Here is a 25,961-nt window from a genome sequence, read left to right on the forward strand (position 1 = left end):
GGTTTTGCTAAACCTTAATATGGTCTGCAATGCTGATCTCTTAATTCTGCACTGCTAATTTTGCTATTTTCCTAGGTGATTATATTGCATTTATCAGCTTTTACCACCTGATGTAAAATTCAATAGGTGGCCTTGTGTTACCCATTCGTCGAAGAAGCCAAAAGGGTGGTTTAAAAATGACTCTGCTTCACAAGTTCAGGCTCAAGACATGCATAACTAATAACTGTGATGAATAAAATGCAAAACTATTACGCAGATGCAAAACTAAAAAGCTGGAATACGATGGTCATGAATTGATAGATACACATAATTCATAAAGAAACCAAATATGCGTGGGAGCATAGCCTACATAATCCCAGAATACATAATCTTTACACGGTTTTAACAAATTGGAAAGACAACTACAAAAGATTAGAGTTGTAGCGATTCATACACCACAGTTGGAAGTAAATGCATCGACAACGCAATACATTCTAACCCTACAAATTAGTTCCATCAATTCATATACATTGAGTTAAAACATCCCAAAACAAGACAACTTTTTCCACTTCTGATGCTTTAAGCACTTAAAGCATCCTGTCACCTTCCAAAAGGATAAACACAAAGGCTACCAGAGCAACCTCAGGCAACCCTCTGAACAGATCCATAAACTCAGGCTCCTTACGAGCTTCTTCAAAATATAGAATTGTTGTTTCAGAGTTATGTTTCAGAGTTAAGCCCGGAATACCTTTCAATTGATCAAACACTTCCGACCTCTTGGTACTAAGATCGAATTCGTACCCAATCCTTGTTGAAATCTCTTTAAGTCGCTCGTTTGTGTCAGTGTGGATTTGACTAATGAGATGAAGGACTCTGTCCATCTTGTCGTCTATTTTCCTTTTCTTTATAATTTTCTTTGCCCCCTTCACCCCAGCTCGAGACCCAGCCCCAACCCCAACCTCAGAACCAGCCCCTGCCCCTGCACCAGAAGCAAAGCCAGAGTCTGCCCCTGATCCAACCCCAGCACCCGCCCCAGCCACAACACATGCCCCCTTAGTAACGGACTGGCTCTCATCTATCATCTCCGAGAGAACGCCATCCGGGTAGACCTCGTCGGGAAATAGCTCTTCGAACGTCATGGGGTGATCCGTATCCTCTTCATCAAGCTGGTATTGTTTAGGGCCGTAGATTCTTCCAACTGCGTCCCGAGGTCCACCGTCTTTGCACCCTCCGCACAGTCCTTGCCGAAAATCTCTTTCCAATCTTCTATTTGAGGCCACGACTTGTTCCGCATGCGTGACTGTCTTTCTGTCCAAAGTAAGTGTCAACAACTTATCGGCATTAGCAAATGCAGATAGATAAGTATTTGTCTTTCAATATTAAAAACGCATAATGCAAATAGATAGATAAGACAATAACAAGTCATAGTCATTGTGTTCAAATATGCAGATACAAATATTAGTAGGATAATGTAAGGTTAAGGGATATAATGGTTGAATACACTAAATTATCACAAACCTTAACAAATTGAGCCCAGCTCTCATCATCACATTCTATTTTGTAATTACCATCCGAGTTGAAGCCAATACCACTGTGGTTAAGCATCATCATGAGCGACCCGTAGTTCATCTTCCAAGTTGTTATCTTCGAATAGATGTGGGGGTGAGGGAGGATATCAGTTTTGGGAAATTCATGCTTGATCGCCTCCTTGATACGTGTTAGATAGCCTGCCTGATAACCATTATCTCCTCCAACCGTTCGCTGCCAAGTCCTTCATCGTAGCCATGAGGATCTCCTCCACTGACCAAATGCGCCTGGACCTGTCGCTTTTCACATTTTTGTCTGCAACCGGATGGCAAGCCACAATGACACAATAATAACCAATCAATTAATTATGAAGTTTAAACGAACAAAATATAATGTAAAACAGCATTACCCTGTGGTATAGGGCTACCATCGTCCTCGCTAACCCCTATCTGTTGAGATGCCATTCGAAAATAAGATGGGAAAGGCTACCATCGTCCTCGCTAACCCCTATCTGCATCACCAAAATTTAATCAAGAATCATAAATTCAGCTTGCATAAACATTTTCCAGTTGCTCCCTTCAAGATCTAACCACTTCATCGTTCGGAGTTATGAATAAAGAATTTAAATAGATGATGAAACTATGGCAGTATACAACAAAAACCATTCTATAGTTGGGCGATATGAGAACTAACACAACATAAACACTGACAAGATAGCACAGATGATAAACACACACGAAATTAACCAAAATAATCCACCTATCCAAAATTGGTTTACTGCGGGACTTACCGGTGTAGAGTAACACAACATAAACACTGACAAGATAACACAGATGACAAACACACATGAAATTAACCAACATAATCCACCTATCCGAAATGAGGGCTGCAGGAACTTACCGGTGTAGATTAACACGGAGCGACGGTCGGAAATTCTCTGTGTGGTAATCGAAGGCCAGCAGCGGTGTCATGTGGTTTTTCAATTTGGGAGTGGCGCGCTATGGAATTTCTGGGCGGGTGTTTTAATAGGTATTAAATTGAATTAGGGTTGCTAAGGACAAAATGGACAATAAGTAATTGTTATGAGGACTTTTTTGTCCAAACATGTTGCTATCATGAGTTTGTATAAGTTGAATCAAAGAACGTATATACCTACATGGAGATTGCAATCAGGGCAACCAAACCTCCCATGAGATATGGGCTTCAAGCCACAATCATTAAAACCAGTATATGAATAACACTATCTCACCCAGCATATCATACCAATCAAACGAGGCCTTATAATCTACATATTTCTAAAAGAGTTAACTACGCAAATCCAAATAGTAAATTATGCGTTTCGCACCCAAACAGTCCTTGAACTTTAAAAATATCATGGATAGTCCCTGAACTAAGGTGTAATCACATTTATGGTACTTATTCACTATTCATCACAATTTTGAACCAAGAATGTCTCCAAGGCATGGAGGGAATTTTTAGACTTTCATATTTAGGTACATGATATGATGTTTTCTCTATCTCTCTCTTGAGTATTGGATATGATATTTTATTATAGTTTGATCACCGAAAATGATATTTTTCATTTCACTTTTTCAATCACTTTATGTCAGATCCTGTTTTTCTCTCTTTCTCTAAAACTTGTAGCTAAATTTAATTTTGATTGTGATTCAACTATTTTTTTAATAATAAAAATTAAGAATTTTAGATTAATTAGTTTTTAAAATTTGAAAATTTAAATTTAGGGCTAACTATAAAATTTGTATTTTTAATATTAAGAAATAATCAAAGAACAATCAAAATTAAATTTAGTTACAAATTATATTGATAATTAAATTTATAATTTTAATTTTTATAATTAAGATATTTAAGAATTTTTATAGTATTTTTAATTTTAATTTTTTACTTTATAATAATTTAAGAGAAAGAGAGAAGGAGGATTTGGTATAAAGTGAAGTGAAAAATATCATTTTAGATATTCAAATTATAAGTAAATATCATATCTAATATTACTATAGAGATAGAGAAAATATAATATTCAGTACCTAGATATGAATGTCCAAAAATGTTCTTCATGCCATGGAGGGCATTTTTTGGTGCAAAATTGAGATAAATAGTGAAAAAGTACCATAAATGTGATTACACCTTAGTTAAGGGACTACATGTGATATTTTTAAAGCTCAGGGGCCGTTTGAGTGTGAAACTCATAGTTCATGTACCATTTACGTAGTTCACTCTTTTTTAAAATTGAAACATCATACTTCTTCCTTCCTCTTATTTTATTCTCTCCCCCTAATTCATAAAATGATACTAATATAGTAAAATTTTGTGTCAAAACATATATGTTTCACTTAAAGTGGGACGGATGAAGTAATGAAATTTAGTTAGAATTAAATATGTTTATTCATTTATTGGTTAGAGAAAAAAACATATTAATGGAAGATATTATATTTTAAAAGGTAATACTTTAAATATGACCGATGCACTATTTTTTAGCATTACAACTACTTACAATTATACAAGACAGAGATAGTATAGCTAAGGGTAAGCACAAGGATATCGAACATAGAGAATGCTGTCACAAATTCTCTACCAAATACAAGGCTTTTTTCACTATTTGAAAACACGGTTGAGGTTGATTAACAACATATAAAGTGTAAAAAATGTTCCCCCCTGTGAATTTTAATGTGAAACTCATAAGGTATGAGAGAGAATGAGATAAAAGACAAGTAACAAGCTGGAACTAACTTTTCACTTTCAGTAAGAGATTAATTTCGATGGATAGAAAAAACTGAAAAGATGACACTACTTTTTGTTAATGCCAAACTAAACAACTTTGTGTAAAATGATTTTACTCTATATGAACCTACCAATTGTTGATGAACCTTAATATAGTGTAGATTAAACCATAATATTTCAACCTGAAAAAATATACTTATAAACATAAACTCAACTGAAAATCCAGATAATTAATGTAATTGTAATTGTAATTGGTATATCGTATATTCGTATATGCATGATACATCTAGGAAATGTAGATTTAATATGTGAAATTTATGAAATATGTAGATATGGTGACGATACTATATGGTTCATTGATGATCTAATGCAGGCAATGATGAAGTAGGAGTGGGTGTTGAACTTGAGGTATCGGGTGAGTTTCTACACAAAGGGCATGTGCCATTGAGCTTGAGCCACTCGTCTATGCAGTTGGCATGAAAATAATGATCACACTCCGGAATGCTTTTCAAAGTCTCTTGTGATTGATAATCAGACAAACAAATAGAACACATGTTGTCGACCGGATTGGGGAGCCGCCGACTTTGCCCTAGCACCGTCTTAGGGTATGACTCTATGGTGGATACGTCCAGTCCCATGTTCGCCCGAAATACTAATTGACGATTGAAAGTTGGTACTGCTAGCTCGCTGTCTATCCGGCGTAGCTGCCTAGCAAGTTTCATCCTTCTACAACCATAACATATTAGTCCAATCAGGCATAACAATCCTGGTACTCCGCCACCAATTATTACAGCATATTTCGCACCTCTTGGAAGCCCTGCTAACCAAAATTACAGATTTAATTATGTTTTCCGGCTAAATATGCATACATCAGGTGACAATCCTATACCTATAATTTAGAGATGGATTAAAAATATTTTTCGTCCCAGCTCAAGTGATTGGTTTCTTTTTTGCTGTTATTTTGTGAATATGATAATAAATACTTGAAGTGGAGAGAAAGTAAAGTAAGAGAGAGAATAATATAGAAGAGAGTCGTATCTATAATACTCTTACTTACCTTACTTTATTTCCACTTTGACTATTTATAATCATTTTCTCCAAATACATACCGAAAAATTGTCAATTAGTTGAGATAGGACGGATTACGCTTACAAGTTAAAACAGAACATTCCTAAAATGAGAACATTGCTTAATATACGCAAATTCGAGTCAACTATTAAGTACTCCCTCCGTCCCGCTTTAGCAGTCCCATTGACTTTTCTGCACTCATTTTGTAAAAATAATAATAAATAATTAAAGTGGAGAAATAATAAAGTAAAAAAGAGAATAATATAGAGAAGAGTCTTATCTACATTATTCTCTTTTTTATTTTATTATTTCTCCACTTTAACTATTTATTATTATTTTTACAAAACGAGTGCAGAAAAGTCAATGGGACTGCTAAAGCGGGACGGAGGGAGTATCTAATTAACCAAGAAAGTAAATAAACTCCAAAAATGATTTTCAATAGCATTTTTTATACAGACATATACAGAGTCATAATCCACTAAAATCACCGTTAATATGAGAACCATACCAGTTTGTTAATTCATTATTATTAGCTGGCATCACCAAATATATTATTCCCCTGTTCCATAGTAATTGATGCATTTTTTTTTACACGAAAAATAAGAAAAATTGTGTTAGGTGAGTTGAGTAAATGGAGAATAAAGTGAAAAATGAAAAAGGTTGAGAGATGAAGAGAGGAAATAAGTAAGAGAGTGTAAAGTAGGTGTGGAAAAATGTGTTGACTTTTACTAAAAAGGGAAATGACTCTATTACTATGGAACGTACCAAAATGACAAAATAACTCTGTTACTATAGAAGGGAAGGAATAGTTTGCTGATTTATGAACGGATTTTGTAATATTAAAAACAACTGATATATTTTGAAATGCTAATTAATAATAAATCAGAAAACTAATTGATTCTCGTAGTTCTGAATTGGTCACGACTTATTCGAATGATTTAATTGCGATACGATGTCAGTCTTCCTTGCATTAATTTTCAATTTTTTCATTTCATTTGTCACACTAATGACTTCCGTGTCGGCGCACCAACCACAACTACTCGATGATAATCGAGGACGCCTGGATGGCATTTTATTCACCAACCATAGTCAAATGCAAATATAACTAATCCCTAAATTTTGACACAGTTTACTATTTCGGTCCGTCCTTGAAAATTTGACACACTTCACTTTTTACCATTTTTGGTAGGACCTCATATTCCACTAACTCATTCATACTCACATTTTATTATAAAACTAATACTCCATCCATCCTTCAAAATTCGTCACCATTTGACCCGGCACAGGTTTTAAGAAATGTAATAGAATGTGGATTGAAAAATTTAGTGACACGTGGATCCTATTTTTATATATTAGTTTTATAATAAAATGTGAATAAAAATGAATTAGTGGAATGTGGGGTCCACTACCGAAAATGGTAAAGTTAAAGGTGACAAATTTTTAGGGACAGATGAAAATGGAAATAAGTGACAAATTTTCAGGGAAGAAGGGAGTATTTAAAAGTAGACTCACATCCCATCAACTTTTTCAACTCACTTTCCATTATATTTCTTAAAATCCGTGTCAAATCAAAGTGTGTCAAAATTTGAAAGGCGGAAACAGTATGTAATTGAACCTACACAGTTAATTGCAATCTCTGTGGAACATATTGCATGAAAGAGAAAGACACACGTAATTCAGATCTAACTCTAACTAAGAAAGGTGACAAACTACTCAACAATAAAATGGATATTGCATCACTCTGAGCCCACAAACTATTCTTGCTAGGAACTACTGCTTGACATCTGTATTGTAAAGATTAGCGCGTCTATTTTTTCTCCTCCTTTACTTTATTTTTTATATTTTATTTATAAAATAATAATAAATAAAAAATTATTTTTTCCCTTCTTCTACTTTATTCTCTATGCATTATTTATAAAATAATAATACATAAAATCATATGCTAAATTCATTTAGAATGGAACGGAGAGAATCGTATAAAATAGATCCTAAATCAATAATTCAACCAATAAACTAATGATGATTCACAACTCATTTAGTAAAGCGTTCGTAAGCAACAAACTTACCAGAAGGCCTGGTGCATCCAACTGCAAACCCCGAATCCCTCTTAAAGCCGCATCGGCCGCCCCGGCTCTCGCACCTCCCGCATGCTGGCCTACTCCACCGCAGCTCGAAAACCTCCTCCGGGCCTATCGGCCGCCAATAGAATTCCGAGAAGGTCCACGGCGGCACAGTCACGTTCCCGGCCCTCCGGCAACTCGGCGGCGCCATATCCGCCGGAAATTCCTCGGGCACCACCACCACCGTGTTATTTTCCGTGCTCACGCAAGGCAGCACCATGTAATAGCCCCCCGCCCCGGCGCTGTCCTCCAACCTCCGGAGCAATTGAGGATGCCGAACCGGTTCAGGAAGGTCGCGTCGTACGGGGATCCCGAGACGCTGAAGTTCAGGGCCCGGCCCGGGAGGCAGAAGCCCGGGTCGCCAACGTAGAGGGCCGAGGATTTGTAGTCGATGTGTTGGACGATGAAGTCCCCCGAGCGAGGGAGGGTGAGGATCGTTTGGTTCCGGGCGTTGCATCGGAGGGTAAAGCCCGGGTAGCCGCACCGGACCGGCTGCTGTGCGAGCCGGAATGGGAACCGGATTGTGGGGCCGCGGGTCGGGTGGCATGAATCCGGTTTGCATGGACCGGCGGATTGGGCCGCGGCTTGATTTGTAAAGATAGAGATGATTATGGATATGAATATGATTGCGAGGAGGAGGAGTGGTGTTGCTTTTGCCATTTGGTTTTTGAGGTTTTGTGATTTTTGGGTTGGTTAATGGAGGAGTTGGGGTGGGCCCTGGGGTTGGAGGAATTTCTATTTGAATGAAATCGACATTCCATCTTACTTATTTGAACAAGATATAAAATATTTATTGGTCTTATGTTCAAATTGCAAGAGATAGGCATCCGAAGATTTATATAAACATGTCTAGTATTTGGGATTTCTTCAATAGCTTTACATGATGATCTTTCACCTCTACAAAGGGAAAGCAATATAAATTATATCAGTGTTGTGGTAATGTCTGGTTGATTGGAATACTTTGTATTATAACTATTATGTTTAATTACATGTATTAAGAATCTGCAATCGATACAAATGGTAAATTAATGAATATGAACTTGCAATCGATACAAATGGTAAATTAATGAATATGATAAGTTGTACCTTTCTTAAGTTGCTAACTCTGCTGACTCTATTAAACGCATTGTATTAAAAATGTCAACACATAATTTTGTTGACATATCAAAATACTGTGTTCACATTATGTGTTGATATTTTAATGTCATCGTGTTGACATTTTTAATACATTGCGTTAATGAGTTAGCAGAGTTAACAACTTAAAAAGTTAGCAATATTACGCATTTCTATTATAAAGTAAAACTTTTTTAACCTTAAATTTGGATATCTTATAACAAAATTATTATTATTATTATTATTATTATTATTATTATTATTATTATTATTATTATTATTATTATTATTCGTCCCAAAAAAATAAGGATATATGGGACGGCATGAAAATTAATGCATAATTGGTAAGTAAAAGATATAAGGTGACTGAAAGTTAAAATAGTGTAGTGGAGAGTAGAATTCATATTATTGTTAATGGTTAATTGTGAGCCCTAGTACTATAAGTTGTAAATAAATTGATGTCTATAAGTTATTAGTTTGAGAGAATAATTTTTCATAAATTGAATGAGATATTTTTTTGAAACAGATACAAGAAAGAGTGTTTTATTTTTATTGAATTGAGGAAGCTGTTATCTCCAAGACTCCGTTTCAGATTAGTTCTGAAATATACATATTGGTAAAATAAATATTTATTTTTAAAGACAAATCTTAAGATTTAACGTATGAGTTTTGTTAAATCTGCAATTTATACTATTCTTATAACTTGGAATTATATTTATTTCTGGTGGTCTGACTCTGTCAATAAACTATTATAATATGAGTTTTTATGTTGACAAATAATAAGAGTTGTTGAAATCAAAATTTGAGGAGCTTACACTTCCATTTTCTTTAAATTACGGTCGTATTCTTCTTTGATATTCAATTGTAGTAGTCACTGTAGTTGACTCTACTAACATATAGGTTTTTACACTACAAAAATTTCGAAGAATAGTGAGGATAAAAATCTGATACTATTACAAGCGGATCAGTAACAGAATGTCCGTTGCAAAGTTTAGTAGGGGAATTAGTAGCGGAATTTCAATAATTTTTGGCAGCATAAAAGCGTGCCATCAACTGCGGCGGAGTTAGTAACGGATTGTTTTCCGCTAGTAATTAGCAGAGAAACATCCAATACTAATAATTATTTCTTGATTAAAAAATGTAAATTATAAAATTAAATAAATATAGCGACGGATTTGTATCCGCTAGTAAATAGTAGCTGACATATTCGCTATTATTAATTATTTCTTTAATATAAAAATTGAAATTATAAATATGAACATATTTAGTAGGGGATTTGTATCCGTCAGTAGTAGTAGCAGCGAATGTCCACTACTATTCAGCCGCTAATGTTTTGAAACTAAAACAATAATTCTAGTAAATACCTTCGTAAATTATTATTTATTTAGATGCAAAATATATTAATACTATTATATTTTATATATTTTTATTTCATTTAATTATCTGATGTTTTTATTCATTTAAATATTTGAATTTTTGTTAGAGGTGCACATATCTTATTTTTTATATCATTTGTTAATAGAGCTGCACATGGATTTATTTTCCTGTAAATATAACTTTCAGATTTTTCTAATTTATTTTGATCTTTTATTATTTTAGTGTAAATACATGAAGTTTGAATTTTTCTAATTCTTTTCCCATAAAAAGTTCAGTCAAAAATTTCAGTCAAATCTACCATCTACGCGGCGAAATGTGGCAAATTAATAATGTAACATATTATTACCTTGTACAAACATGAACTTTCAAAATTTTCTAATTTTTCCCCAAACTTTCCTTCTATAATTTAAATATATGACCAATTTGATTTTCTATTTTTTTTTAATGAATAATTTCAATCAAATGATAGTACTAATAGTATTACTATTTTTTCTGGGATATTGGTCCCTAAAATCATGAATTTTAGTCGAATTTCGGTATTTCTCAGGAACTTTAAAATTAGTCTAAAATATCACAAATTTTACATTTTGTATGTTATTTCCCATTACAACGCATATAAGATATACTTGGCAAAAATCTTATTATACGTTGGCAATCATGAAATATTTATGATATTTTAGTTTACTTTGTAAGTTCGTGACAAGTATGTAGAAAGCTACGTAGAAAATCACGTTGATTTAGTAGTCCCAAGTAGGATACAAAATGCATCGACGTGGGTTGGATATAATGATTGACCTGCCATTGGAGATAACAAATAAAATGTAAAGTTTGTGATATTTTAGACCAATTTTAAAATTCGTGGGAAATACCAAAATTTGACAAAGTTCATGGTTTTAGAGACCAATATTCCATTTTTTTTTAAAAATGGAGTAAAATTTAGTTGTTTTAGAAAATAAAAATTTTAAATTATATAATTGAATTATATAATGCCTTGAACTTACCAAATTGTTGTTAATTAAGATATTTGTGATTTTGTTTTTGTTTCAAAATGCATTTGGTTAGAATGATGATTGTTTTATTTTTATATACTAATGCTTTATTTTCGTGATTTAAATGATTACGAAAATTTTTCATATACTTATATTTTATTTTTATATGTTATTTTTATTTAAATTATGTGATTTTAAAAATGGCAATGAGAATATTGTTCAAAGAAATTTACTCTCCATAAATTTTAATAAAATATAAATTAATATTCATGCCTGAATTTTGAAGTATTAGAACATGATCATGATTTAGAAAAAATCCATAGTTAGAAAATAAATAAAAAAATTCCGAAGTATGGGAAAATTGTAAAAAAAATTTCAAAGTTCGGATGAAATTTTAGAAAACCTCAAAAAATCGTATATTTTTCAGCTTAAATACCCGCAACTTTATGCCACGTTGGTACTTCCAACGTACACATAAAAAATTTTCGGAGAAAAATTAGAAAAACTAAAAGTTCATGTATTTAAATTTAAAAATACAACTTCAGGAAAAAAATTAGAAAATATTGAAAATTCTTATTTAAAGGCAAACAATTCTTAATTATTTGATGTTTTTGATAGAGCTGCACATAAATTAATTTTTATGTGATTTATTGATATGTTATCAATGTAATAAAAAGATGGGTGCAAATTATTTTTGTAGTTGCCGCACATCATTAGATTATTAAGTAATTAAGTAATATTACTAATACTATAAGGGAATGTTAGTGAAAAAATAATGGAATATGAGACCTCTGTTTATATTTCCTCCATCTCATAAAAATATATGCACTTTTCATTTTCGTTCATCCCATGAAAATATATGCATTCCATTTTTCAAAAGTTATCCTAATTTATAGGACGGACAGTTCAAATTATTTTTATAGGACGGACAGTTCAAATTGAAAACTGATATGAACTACATATAATATATACTCCATTAGGAGTCGCTTTGACTTTTTTGCACTCTTTTTATAAAAATTATAATAAATAGTTAAAATGAAGAATTAGTAAAGTAAGGGAGAGAATAATATAGAGAAGTGATAATATATAGTCTTCTCTATATAATCTTGTCTATATTATTCTCTCTCTTACTTTCAAAGCGACTCCTAATATGCGACAAAGAGAGTATTACCATATGAAATGTAAAGAGATAATTTTTCTAATTGTTTGCATATAAATACATGTATGTTGACGTTTTCTTATATTCTCTATTAATTTTCTCATAAAATATTTTTTTAATAGTTTTAATTTAGATCTTTTCTTTTACTGTATTGGTTTAGTTTCTTGTAGACAACAATTTTTTTTATAAATTATATTGTGCATTTCAATATTTGTAATTAACATCTCCATTAAATTGTATTTGATTCGATATTTTTACTATTCACTATAGAAAATCATGATTTGTGATAATTGACGGATACAAGGCTATATGGTAAAGGGGCTTAAGCCCTTGCTATGTTTATAATATACTCTCTATGTTTCAAGGTAGACACTTAGTGACATGAGATTTTAAGAAATAATATTTTATGTATTAAATGAAAGAGAAAATATATTTCTATAGGGATGTATTCAGATTAATGAACAAAAAACTATTAAAAAGGAAAACTAATTTCATCCATTGATTAGGTGTGATCTGATGGTTGATATGGAAGCCACTTGGAATTTTAAAAATTAATAAAATAATCGAAAAGTGTAAAAATGATAAAGCATAATTGTACACGACTTCGCTACATGATGTAGTTATATTTGTACATTATGTTCTATTAGTACATTATTCAGTCATATGCATACATTAACATCTCTCCAAGGATTACCTTATCCATAGGGCTATAGTATAGCATCCACAAATTCTAGTGTCGGAAAGTAATGTATGATATACCCATGATAATGTATACATTATTCAGTCACGTACGTACATTAATGTGTGAGACTCGTACATTAAAATACCATTTTCATACATTAACATCTCTCCAAGGATTACCTTATCCATAGGGCTATAAAATAGCATCCACAAATTCGCGAGTCGGAAAGTAATGTACGATATGAAGGAACTGGCAGCGGAAGCGTTGCGACGGATTAACATAATTTAACAATTATTAATCGCACAAATAAATCACATAATAATAAGATCTATTTAGCAGATTATTTAGACAAAATCTATTCGCGTAATTCTCACATGTATCATGCTCATAACTTGAATTAATCATGCTTTAAGAGTATTGAAACCTAAAACATGCTTTTCTACGGAGCAGAAATAATAACTAATTAATTCTCCAAAGAATTGAAGATGGCTAGCAGCTTCTCCACGTGACGCTTTGAATACTAGACCACAGATCTTCTCTCTCGGTTCCCGAACTGTACTCCGATATCAGTGTGGGCTGATCTCACCGAATACTAGGACTTAAAAAAAGAAGGCAGAAGAAATACTTTTTGGAATAGGAGAAATTTCGAGCTCCTCTTAGACAGAGGGGGACGAAAATTATAGTATATAAAATTATGATTTCTGTCTCCTTTTGTTCTCCTATTTATATTAAGTTCCTTTTGGGCCCAGACAGGGATCTATGGAAGGTTTTGGATATGAGCTCATCCAATTTGCTTTTTACTAATTAAATTGAACCCACAATTTAATATAAGCTATAATTGAAATATTACGAGCAACCACTACTAGAAGTAATATTGAACTCTCCCCATCCAAATCCGAAATTATAAGTAATCCGGGTTTCCGTTTTAACTTTCATTTCCCGCGCTTAAGATAAAAATGTCCCTAATTAATTAATGTCTGCTATGAACTTAATTAATTAACTTCTTATTAATTCCAAGAGTGGACTTAGCATGAAACGCTTATTTATTATTCATAGAGTAATCAAACTCCAACTAGCTAGGTTCCGAATAATAAAACCTTGTTTCGCGCTACTCTTGAGGACATTATCAAACGAGACTCACCTCGCGCACGATTCAATATAATAGCAATCCTAGCACCGCTAGATATTAATCACCACTACCCAATATATCAGGATTATTGGGTTACGAAAAACCCGCACCATTTGATAAGTCAAAGTAATGCATAATCAATATCGTATGCTCAATGCTAACCTACATTGATTAAGAAACAAATATTTATCAAGACCTCGCCTTTCAGTAGATAGCCTAAGGACAAGTCTTGGTGAAAAACTCTACTTACCTGAAATAGAGCTTGAGACAAATCGGTGTTTCGCAAAATGAGTCAAATCTGCTAGCTTCTTCGTTTCTGCCCCCGAGAAGTAAATAGATGGGATTCCGTCATAGAGGCTTGCGTATCCGATGTTGTCAATCTTTTCCGGTTCAAATGGTTGGGGACCGTTTGCATTTGCTTTCTCCCTCACCATGTCTGCCATGGTTTTATGCTGTTCCTTTGACTGGGCATTCGCAGGTCTCGTGGGTGGACGATCATTAGGCAACGAAGATTAAGAACAGGGGAGGGATGGACCGCCTTCTCCGCCCGGCCTTGACGTCAGAACAGGGGAGATGTCCTCTATTTGTTTCTTCCGAGCCCAAGGAGGTGCGGGCTTAGAGGTCGATCCTGTTTCAAAATTGTTGCAGAGCTTCCTCGTTCGCCCTCTTTCCAGAGGGGGAAAATGTTCTAACAGTGCATTTGTCGTGTCATTGAAGGCAGGTACATTCCACACTCTATTATTGCTCCCATTAGTATTTTCAGTTTCAAATCCAATCTGTGAGGTGGTAGAAATGTTCATTACCTTTTGGTTGCAGGTAAGTAGGGGCTGCGCCGTCGAGCAGTCTAGTAGCTCCACCATGTCGGCAGCAGCTAGATGCAAAAAGGAATCTCCTTTTGGCTTGTTCTGAGACTCTCCCTCTGGTTTCTCACGTGACTCCTTAGATTGGAAGAGGACCAACTGACTTTCCTCAACGAGGTTTGGAACGTATCCTATTTCCGGAATGTTGACCAAACCTGCTGCAGAATCTCTTTTGTCTTGTAAGGCCTCTTGGCTGTCAACCATAGGAGTTCCCCAATCCGTACCAGTCCTTTCAACGGTCAGATTCTTGCTAGAGGATTGAGAATCCGATAACTTTTCCGGCGGGGGGTTGGGTTTATCCCCATCTCGTTGCAAATTGGAGTTAGGCAAATCCATCTCAACTTCACTGGGGTTGCTAAAGCCACCTGGGCCTTTTTCAGCAGAGCACAGTAGCTTCTCCGATCCCTTCTTACACTTTGGGGCCACTCCCATCCCCTCCGTCGACATCCCGAAATCTATCTTCTTCCGCGTTTGTTTATCCTCCGACTCTGGCGATAATATGTAGCGTTTTCTACCAGAACCTTTGGTTGGCGGCGCTGGAGTGCACTTCCTTGTCCTTAGACGTGGATTCACGTTTCTGGCTTTTACTCTTTGGATTGGTTCCTCCGGTGTGGGGTTGTTTTGTTGCGCCCTGAATACCATTTGATGGTCGGTCAGCTCCGGACCCTCTCGTACAATCTGGTCCCTGGTGTGGTTTGTAGGAGCCATTGGCGGTGGCCCGCCGGGGTCTGTGGGTTGGGCCACAACTGTTGATGAAGGCCGGGGAAAAGTAACGGGGTTGAGAGCCTCGGAAGACCGTTGGACGAAGACCGGCTGGACGTTCACCGAAAATGTTTTCAAAATGTCCGCCTCTGCTCTCATTTAAAAAATAGAAGAAACTTCATCTCATACTTTACTCATTTTTTCCCTTCTCTATCTTACTTTACAAATTCTTCACTAAAACTCGTACCGTCCACAAATGACACTATTTTCCGTGGACGAGGGAGTATATTGATTTTTATTTTATTCCCTTTATCTATAATAAGTTACTTCATTTGTCCGTGAATAGGAGTCCCGGTTCATAATTACCATAAATGGTAAAAAGGTCTTACATTCCACCAACTATTTCCACTCACATATCATTTACAACTAATATATATAAGTGGGGCCCATATTCCACTAACTTTTCTTAACATTTCTTAAAACCCGTGCCGGAAAGCAATGAGACTCCTATTCGCGGACGTAGGGAGTATCTAAGTTTGTCATTTTTATAATTTCTAAACTTCAAATTTCATTTATATTTATAATTATCTCATCTGACCGCCTCTTGCACAAATTTGTGGCCGCTTAAGTACGCCCCCCATACCGTGGGCAATTCTTCTATTGCCAATACATGCAGTCAATGCTGCCATGCATTACGAAAAAGTCATGGTATTGTTCGTGAAGATGAAATAAATGTTGGTAATCGTAGGTGGTGGGTCACTGAAGGTATTCCGCACTGAAGGCTTCACGAATGGTCCTTTTCAACCATTTGCGTCTAATGGTTTCCACAACTATAAGTACTCGTTGAATATATTTGATGTTTTCCTTGTAGAGAGTTGCCGGTTTGCGGACGTACACTTTTTGCAGTGTCGTAGGACTCTTTTTTTTTTTTATGAAAAATCAAATTCATTCAACAATATAAAACTGCAAATCAATGAAGTGCAGTGAGTCATAAAGCTCCAATGTCTAACATCAAAACTCTTTAGTTTCATTGTGAATAACTAAAGTAGAGGGGACAAATTGGAACAAGATAAACGGCGAATCCAGTAGTCTACTTGATCTTCTTCTTCGGCCTCAACTGATTGTTGTGTCCACACTTCTTCTTGCGGCAGTTCACAGCACGAGGGTGCAGACGAGCATAGCATTTGCGGCAGATCATCTTATCTTGATTGTATTTCCTGGCCAACGCCATAAGCGACGGCTCAATGATACCTCCCCTCAGCCTCAGAACCAAATGCAGAGTCGATTCTTTCTGGATGTTGTAGTCAGCGAGGGTTCGGCCATCTTCAAGCTGCTTTTCGGCGAAAATCAAACGCTGCTGATCCGGTGGGATTCCTTCCTTGTCCTGGATCTTGGCCTTGACATTGTCGATGGTGTCGCTCGATTCGACCTCGAGCGTGATGGTTTTGCCGGTGAGCGTTTTGACGAAGATCTGCATTTTGCCGCCGCTCACTACACGAAATTGTGTCGTGTCGTAGGACTCTGACGACAATCAGTCGTTAGTGTCGTAGGACTCTGACGACTGATTGTGTCAACTCGTTCTTGGAAGAACTCATCACAGGCCAACAATGTATTTTCGATGCGCATAAATAAGTCTCGGTGTATGTGGAAGCAGTACCGGTATTCTCTCCCCACGGTGGTTGCTCAGGAAAATAATCTACAACCAGCCATTGGGCGGCTTCCTCCTGATCACAATGGACGTAGTGTCAAGTTCTCGTTGGTGGGATAGTGGCGGCAAGGTTGTCGTAATATTGTTGGTAATACTTTTGTTGTTCTCGCTCTGCATGCTGAATCAACACAGAAATTTCCTTCGTATTAGCCATATAGAATTCAAGTGCAAGTGAACATTTGTTAGATAATATAGATTGAAGATGAACCCTTCCCGATCTACATTTCTATTGTTTATGGCAGACACACGAGAGAGACGAGACATGAGCTCTGGGAAAAGCTTGGAGACATCTCCCTGGCCGTGGAAGGGAGACCGTGGCTAGTGGGAGGAGACTTCAACATCTTCCTTACTAATGAAGAGAGGCAGGGAAGTGATACAGACAGACACAGAGATATGATGGAGTTTGCAGATGCTATAGCAAACTGCCAGTTGATAGATCCGGGATTTGATGGGCCGATGTTTACATGGTACAGGACAGGGCTTTGGGAGAGGTTGGATAGGATCTTGATCGGGGAGCATTGGACATCGGTGTTTGCGATGACCAGAGTGACCCACTTAGCGAGATTCAGCTCTGACCATGATCCCTTACTTGTGCGGTGTCAATTCTCCGTTCAAACCACGAGACCGACTTTCAAATTTCAGAACATGTGGGTGAGGCATGAGACCTTCAAGACCGAGATTGTGAGAGTTTGGGAGGCAGGAACAGGTTACAATGACATGATGAACCTCCAGCTCAAGCTTATCAGAGTTAAGAAGTTTCTTAAGGTGTGGAACAGAGCGGCGTTTGGTAACATCCACCAAAACCTAAGGGCGGCCGAGGAAGCAGTTCTACAGGCTCAGATCTTATATGACAGCATGCCTACGCCAACACACAGGGCTAATTTGAACAAGGCCTCAGCGGAACTCATAATTGTGACCAAGATGGAAGAGGAGTTCTGGAGGCAGAAGGCGGCCATTAGATGGGCAGCGGATGGAGAGAGGAATTCTAAGTTTTTTCATGGCTGGGTCAAGCAGAAGAGAGTTAAGTCGAGGATACACAGTATTGAGGCAGAAGGGCAGACCTTGACAGAGGAGACGGTGATTAAGGACTCTGTGGCAACCTTCTTCCAGCAGCTCTTGACGTTTGATGTTGGAGACCTTGAGCACCCAGATTTGACACTTATTCACAGCCTTCCAGAATCAGTGGACCAAGAGGCATTATGCTTGGCACCGCAGGAAAAGGAAGTTCGGGAGGCAGTCTTTGGGATTAGTGGTGATAGTGTGTCAAGACCGGATGGGTTTTCTTCTTTGTTCTTCCAGCATTGTTGGGACATTGTAGGGGGCGATGTGATTGCAGCTGTTGGGGACTTTTTCAGTGGAGCTTTCATGCCTCGGAGCTTCACGGCGACTATGATTGTTCTCATACCAAAGAAGCCGGATCCAGTTACGTGGGGAGATTACAGGCCTATAAGTCTCTGTAATGTCACAAATAAGATCATAACAAAGATCTTAACATCGAGACTTGCACCTTTACTACCCCTTGTCATTGCACCAAATCAGAGTGGTTTTATTAAGGGGCGGTTACTTAGTGATAATGCCTTGCTTGCCCAGGAGCTGATACACGACTTGGGGAAGGAGCTTAACAGTAGAGGTAGGTCGCCTAATCTGGCCCTAAAGCTAGATATGGCAAAGGCATATGATAGAATGCAGTGGCCTTTTTTGCTGAAGATAATTGAGAAGATGGGGTTCTCGCCGGCTTGGGTGGGAATGATTAGCAGATGTATTTCGTCCTTCTGGTTTTCGGTCTTGGTAAATGGTGGTCCGGCAGGTTTCTTTCAGTCCTCTAGGGGGTTGAGGCAGGGGGACCCGTTATCACCTTCCCTTTTTGTGCTCGCAGCTGACTACCTCTCGAGATGTCTTGATAGGCTGATCGAGGGGGATAAGGAAATGGTCTATAGATGTCGCAAGAAGGCACCGGTAATCACTCATCTTTCATATGCTGATGACATAATCATCTTTACCAGAGCTCATAGGGAGGCAATGGAGAAGCTGGTGGGGTGCCTGAACCACTATATTGCAGTGTCCGGTCAGATGGTGAATAATGGAAAGACACATTTCTATTTGGTGGAGGAGCATATGGAATTTGCTGACATAGTGGAGGAGGTTGGTGGCTTTCAGCGAGGAGAGATGCCCTTTACTTACCTGGGAGTGCCGATATTTAGAGGGGCGAGGAGAGCAGATCATCTTTTGCCACTCAGGCAACGGATGTTGGACAGGATACACACTTGGTCCCATCGTCACCTCGCATTTGGGGGAAGACTTGCTCTGATTAAGAGCACACTGGCAGCTATCCCGCTACGTATATTATAGGTTATGAGTCCGTTGGTTGGGTTCCTTGATGAGTTGGAGCAGATTCTCGCCAGATATTTTTGGGGTACAGTGGGGGAGAAGAGAAAGTTGCATTGGATCTCATGGAAACAGATTTGCCTACCTGTGACGGAGGGGGGTCTGGGTATCCGCCGGTTTCGTGAGGTAGCAGTGGCTTTTGGGTTCAAGCTGTGGTGGAGGCTACTTGCGCAGGATTCTCTCTGGGCCCAGTTCATGACCCAGAAGTACAGTATCCTTCCTTGTCATTTGCATACATCTGCATGTTGGTCACATGATAGTCCTACTTGGCGTCGTCTGCGTAGTATTTGGTCATTCATGCATGATTATATTCGCTGGTCCTTGGGTGAGGGGAAGATCAGCTTTTGGGATGACTTCTGGCTTGGAGCTAGCTCCATTCGGAGTTTGTGCGTCCCGGGATATGATCCTCCTCAATCTCAGGCCGTTGCATCATACTGGCATGAGCATGCATGGGATGAGGATATGCTGCATGACTTATATTTCAGGTTTGGCGTACCTCTCGACACGATCGATCAGATCAGAGCCACGCCGATTGAGGTGGGGGCGAAGGATGTGAGGCGTTGGAGTCTGACTTGCCATGGTCACTCATCATCTTCATACGTTCGTGTTGGCCGGCAAGATTACCCCGTTACACTGGAGGGGTTCTCGACGTCGGTGGATTTCATGCCTTCTTCTCCCAGACAACGTGTTCTGTGATCACTCATGGTCCTTTGGCATCCCCCCGATGCCCCATGGGTGAAGCTGAATACAGATGGTGCCTTCTCATCAGCAACTTTGGAGGCGGGAGAGGGAGGACTGGTTCGTGGTACTGATGGAGGACTTCTGTGGGCCTTCTGTTCTCCGGTGGATGCATCTTCGAGCTTTGAGGCGGAGCTTATGGCTCTCATTCGAGGTTTGGAGATGGCCATGGAGTTTTCTATACACATTTGGGTAGAGCTTGATTCAGCGGCTCTGGTTACTTTACTCACATCTGGACGGCCTGGTTCTGCCGATCTTAGACATCATATGGCTTTGATCCGGAGGATGACATCTCAGCGGCAGGTTCGATTCTCACACATCTACAGAGAAGGAAACCGTGCTGTCGACTTTCTTGCAGGTAGGGGGGTTCAGACCCCTACTATGGTATATTATGATTCTGTCTCTGCGCTTCAATACCTGAAGGCGCTTGTTAGGATGGACCAGCTGGGATATCCTAACTTCCGTTTCCGATGCAGAGATGTGGACTGATTACGACTGTTTGATAGTTCTTCTTTGTTTATTTGTTCCTTTTGTTCATTTGGCTACTAGTTTAGTATTGATATCTTGGAGCATCATGACTTGTGGGAGCTCCAACTTATTTCTCTCCTTCATGTTCTAGTTTTAGATACTAGTCACTTTTGGGCTAGGATCATGTTTTGGAACGTTATATTTTGATTTATTTACGGGTTGGGGGTTTGCCTAAACCCCCGCCCACTATGGGCGTTTTCTATATATATAAAAAAAAGATAATATAGATTGAAATAGAGATTTTTTTTTATGTGAAGAATGGGAGATGATGGGGTATTTATAGGTGATTTTGGATTAATTAAAAGTTACGAATCTGACCAAATAAAAAAGCAGATAAAACGGTAATCTTTGGGGAAATAGGAAAATTTTATTATTTTTGGATTTTTTTCACATTTTTTGATGATTTTTTAAAAATATATGTAATATATAAATTCAACGGTCATAATCAACACCCGCATGCGGGCCATGCGATTGGGCGTTACCGCCGAACTAGAAGGTGCCACGTGGGCGTGAACATGTGTCCCGCTAGAAGTGGCTCAGCCAATCACAGACCTACACATGTGAGTGGGGTCCCATGGCTCCCTAGCAATTGGAAGAGCATGTATATATTTATTATACTCCATATGTTAATAGTTTGTTACTCCCTCCGTCCCAAGGAAGATGAACCCTTCCTTGGGAGCACGATATTTTATGCAACTTTATTTTGTGTGCTAAGTGGAAAAAGTAAAGTAAGAGAGATGAACTAAAGTAGAGATAAAGATATTTCCACTTTTGGTAATGAGTCATCTTGGTTGGGACAACCCATAAAGGAAAGTGAGTCATCTTAATGGGACGGAGGGAGTACTACACAATTCCAGTAGCGTAGTTGATTTCCTTAGCATATACTACCTCTTGTTGGAATCAGATTCAAACCTTACTTTTTTTCTTTTTTTCTTTTCAAACCTTACTTACAACAACTATCATTACATTTTTAGTTAATTAAGATTATGAGTTCGATACTTTTTTTTTTAAGATAAGAGGAAATTGTATCTCCAAAGGAAGATAGTTATTACACCGTACTTCAAGTATCAAAACACTAAATATTAATAACATGTACTGTGCTTCCATTTTAACTGCAATTTAGAGGCAGAGACCAAGCTCTTCCGCATCATCAGTAACTCCATCATTTTCGAATGGAGTGCTTGCCAGGGAGGAGGACCTCACGGCGTTCTCATCTGTCATCACCCGCCAGCTGATCGCCGGCGACATCGCAGAGAATTTCACCGCACTCGGCAGCCTCTAATATAACAAAATAATTTCATAGACTGGCTAGTCAAACATTTCCTCCCATTTTCTCAACAATCAACAATTCCATAGTGCGACGAAAGATAGGCCACACTATTCGCCTGCGAGACCGGCCGACTAGCAAGGACGGCTCCCGATCCCATCTGTGTACACTAGCCTGATAGGGATTGCGGCCCTACTCAGACCCGAATTCATTTTTATAGCCCTATAGCCTAATGGAGCGGACTCACAAACTAGGCACCAAACACACAACATAATCAAAACAATCACAGGCATGACATAACATTTTAATCCACCCTGATAACACCATAATCAATATTTTGGTAATAAAAGAGTTTAGTGAATAAAGCCCACCTCGATTCCTTAGATCACAAGTACGTTCTTCCTTTTGCTATCACACCGAGAGCGCGAGTTATCACCTTTAATTTATGTGTATCACAAGTAAGTCTCAATCATCTACTCAAAATCATGCATGTTCCTAGCGTTTCCCTTTTTCCCATCGATTCGTTTTATATTACCACTCCAAAAATCAAGGCATGGTTATCATAACACTTTCTATTCGCACCACAACTCCAGATCCATCATCAAAACATGTCACGCATGAGTGTTTTACAACACACATCACACGCGCACACATACCCACATGCATCCCATATTCATCAATTGTTTCCCCTTTCACTCAATCAATATGCATGAGGGTTTAAGAACACCGATTAATCGATTAGATGAAGAAAGATTAATATAAAAATACATTTTCTTGATAGAACGAACGGTAGAAACAAAGTAATAGCCTTGATTCTTCAAAGATTCTTGAGTTTCAACTTCAATTCTTCTCAAAAGATGAAGAAATATTGGAGAAAAGTAGAAGAAAAATTGAGAGAGAGTGGGAGAGTGGAAACGGCGTGAGGGAGAGAGAGAGGGTCGATTTTTTTGATTTAGGTTTAGGGTTTCACTCCTATTTATAGAGTGCAAGATATAATCCCATAATTAAATAAATAAAAAGATTTGAGGAGATATGGGAAGGAGTAGTTGGCGTTAATTTTGAGAGAAAATAGGGTAGGTTCGAATTTTTATGCTATTTATTAGCATATGATTTAATTTGGATATTTCACGGAGTAGAATAAAATATCACGGAGCAGAATAAAAATAAGAATCCTTCCAAATAAATAGGGAAAGTGGCGTTAATATTGATTCCTCCATAAGGAATCAATTTCAAATATTAATTAAAATAAGATATGGCAAGATCTCCTTAGATATGGTAAGATATGCTAGGATATTTGAATTTATTCATGGAAGAGAATAAATAAGGGATCAATTAATATAATATAATAATTCCTTCTTCCATAAATCGGAGATTTTCGAAAACCTCCTTGGAATAAGCATAGGGGTTGAAAATTCTATGGAGAAATTAAGGAATAATCGGACTTTGGATTTAATTTGGATAATTATCCCAATCAATAATTAAATCCAAGAAAAATAGAATTCCTCTCCAATAAATAGAAGTGGTTGAAAATTCTAATTAAATAATGATGCTCCTATTTAATCTCACTCATCCCTTAGGAATAATTCACCACAATATTATTTCGCCCCGCATCAAAATATTCACATAATTACGTCACAAAATCCACCATTTTTAATTCCACTCCATCTTCACAACACATTGACCTTTCAACGGTCACATCATATTTTCCAAAATATTGACTATTCAATAGCCACGTCATATAATCAACAAGTTTGACTATTGAACTCAAACTCAACTCCAAAACGCAATTAGGTCACAAAGAATCGGGCAATAAATCACTCATCATTTAATGCAAAAATTTTATGTCTCAAAAATTAGGGTTCGAAAAAGTGGGGTGTTACATTCTATCACTCTTAAAAGAAATTTCATCCCGAAATTTGGAACCTTCATGGAAAGAGTTCCGGGTACAGTTCCATCATCTTATCCTCGAGCTCCCACGTGGCTTTCTCGTATTCGTGGTTTCTCCAAAGTACTTTTACGGTGGCAATAGATTTGTTCCTCAAGATTTGAACCTTACGGTCCAAGATCATCTGGGGTCGCTCCTCGTAGCTCAAATCGGATTCATGGCAACTTCCTCGTTGTGAATCACGTGCTTCGGGTCAAACACGTATTTCCGCAACTGCGACACATGAAAGACGTTGTGCACGTTTCCAAGGCTCGGCGGTAGCGCCAATCGATAAGCTACGGGTCCTACTTCTTCAAGAATTTCATAAGGTCCGATAAAATGCGGTTTCAACTATCCTTTAAGACCAAAATGCGTTATCCCTTTCGACGGGGATACATTGGGAAAAACCTTATCGCTGGCTTGAAATTGTAAGTCGGTCCGTCGGACATCAGCGTAAGACTTTTGTCTGTCCTGGGCTTCCTTCATTCTCACACGAATTCGTCGAACAATTTCAATCATCTCCTCGACTGCATCGGGTCCGAGTACCCTTCTTTTTTTGGGTGAAACGCCTTCCTGGCGGAGGGTTAGGCGGACCCTCAACCCGTTCATTTGATGCGAGAAAATTACAAGGAGCCTAAAAGTGGCGGGAAATTACATTTTTCAAACTACATAACTGAGAGGGGACCTAAGAGTACAAAGGGGACCACCTCTAGGGCGCGGTAGTCACCCATGTACTCTTAATTTGGAGTAAATTGGCATCATGGAGGATGAAACCGGAATGATGGGAGTCCCAGCTGATCCATGCGTACCAGAGCTTTGATTATAGGGGGAGCGGAATGCTTGTTAAAATTATTACTAAGCTGCTCTTAACATCCAAGTGCGGCTAATTTATCTGCCACCTTATTTCCTTCCCTATGGATATGGGAGATCTTCCAATTCTGTTCTCTGAGGGAATTCCTGATCCTTGCCATGACATGACAATGCGCTGCAGCTCCGAGGTGCCCTTCCCGAATGTTATCTACCACGATCTTAGCGTCCATTTCAATCCAGATATTCCCTCACACTTCTATCGCCAGTTCCAAGCCTTTGGCTAGAGCAAGCAGTTCGGCTTCAATGCTCGAGTCTGCTGTCAGCGGCTGGTAAAAGCCCGTGATGATATCGCCATATTCGTCTCTGATAATTCCACCTCCTCCTGATTTTTCGGCAGCGGGAGTGAAGGTACCATCTGTGTTGAGCTTGCACCAGGAAGGTTGCGGTCGTTTCCAAAGCACCGGTCTCGGTCTCTCAATCGGTTGCAGGCCGGCCATATTCAGCAGGGGCGAGGCAGAAGGAGAGCAGCCCACCCACTGTTTCTTCGTCAAGATCCCTGCCCTCGTGGCGTTCTGTAGATGTAGCACCACCCTTTGTTCCACCTGAACAATACTAAAAGGGGTATTGTTGTGGATGTGGTTGTTTCTTTCAATCCACATGAACCACATGATAAGGCAGGGGATGATGATGCTAACATGGTCAGCGGGGGGCTGATGTAAAGCCTGGTGCCACGACTTGATCCTCCGTTCGAAATCATTGCTTCCGAAATCGAGATCAGGTGTGTTGGGGAATCATAAGGAAAATTTTTTCCAGATTTTTCTAACTTCTTCGCCATTGAGGAAGAGATGCTGCCTTGTTTCGGTTTGAGGGTTCCTGCAGCATCGGCACTTCGATGCTAGAGAGATGCTCCTCCATTGTAGTTTTTCATCAACTGGGATCCTATTTGCGATCAGTCGCCAGAGGAATATTGACATGGAGGGAAGCAGATATTTATTCCATATTAGGCCAAAGATCGGGGTGTGAGGATGTCTCGTTCTGCAGATATCCCAGGCTGAGGTGACTGAGAAGTTACCATGTGGAGTCAGACTCCATCTCAGGATATCTTTTTTGCCTATTTCAATTGGGATTTCTTGGATTGCTTCGATTATCTCGTGGGGGAC

The 25,961-nt window shown here is 38.1% G+C and overlaps 3 protein-coding genes across 3 annotated transcripts; 1 reads left to right on the forward strand and 2 right to left on the reverse strand.

The window, feature by feature from the left end:
* Positions 1–4,452: 4,452 nt before the first annotated feature.
* LOC125220331 (putative RING-H2 finger protein ATL69) lies at positions 4,453–7,650 on the reverse strand. Its single transcript, XM_048122491.1, has 2 exons — positions 7,377–7,650; positions 4,453–5,059 (listed from the first exon to the last, which is right to left on the reverse strand). The coding sequence occupies exons 1-2, from the start codon at positions 7,648–7,650 to the stop codon at positions 4,596–4,598; spliced, it is 738 nt and encodes a 245-aa protein (XP_047978448.1). The 3' UTR covers positions 4,453–4,595.
* An 8,710-nt stretch (positions 7,651–16,360) lies between these two features.
* Positions 16,361–16,938, reverse strand: LOC125223955 (ubiquitin-60S ribosomal protein L40-like). The gene has a single exon (XM_048127276.1). The coding sequence runs from the start codon at positions 16,916–16,918 to the stop codon at positions 16,532–16,534; it is 387 nt and encodes a 128-aa protein (XP_047983233.1). The 5' UTR covers positions 16,919–16,938; the 3' UTR covers positions 16,361–16,531.
* Positions 16,939–20,236: 3,298 nt separating this feature from the next.
* On the forward strand, positions 20,237–20,761 carry LOC125220332. The gene has a single exon (XM_048122492.1). The coding sequence runs from the start codon at positions 20,237–20,239 to the stop codon at positions 20,759–20,761; it is 525 nt and encodes a 174-aa protein (XP_047978449.1).
* Positions 20,762–25,961: the final 5,200 nt, after the last annotated feature.

The sequence above is a fragment of the Salvia hispanica genome, chromosome 4, assembly GCF_023119035.1.
Source record: "Salvia hispanica cultivar TCC Black 2014 chromosome 4, UniMelb_Shisp_WGS_1.0, whole genome shotgun sequence".
In the NCBI taxonomy this organism is placed as follows: domain Eukaryota; kingdom Viridiplantae; phylum Streptophyta; class Magnoliopsida; order Lamiales; family Lamiaceae; genus Salvia; species Salvia hispanica.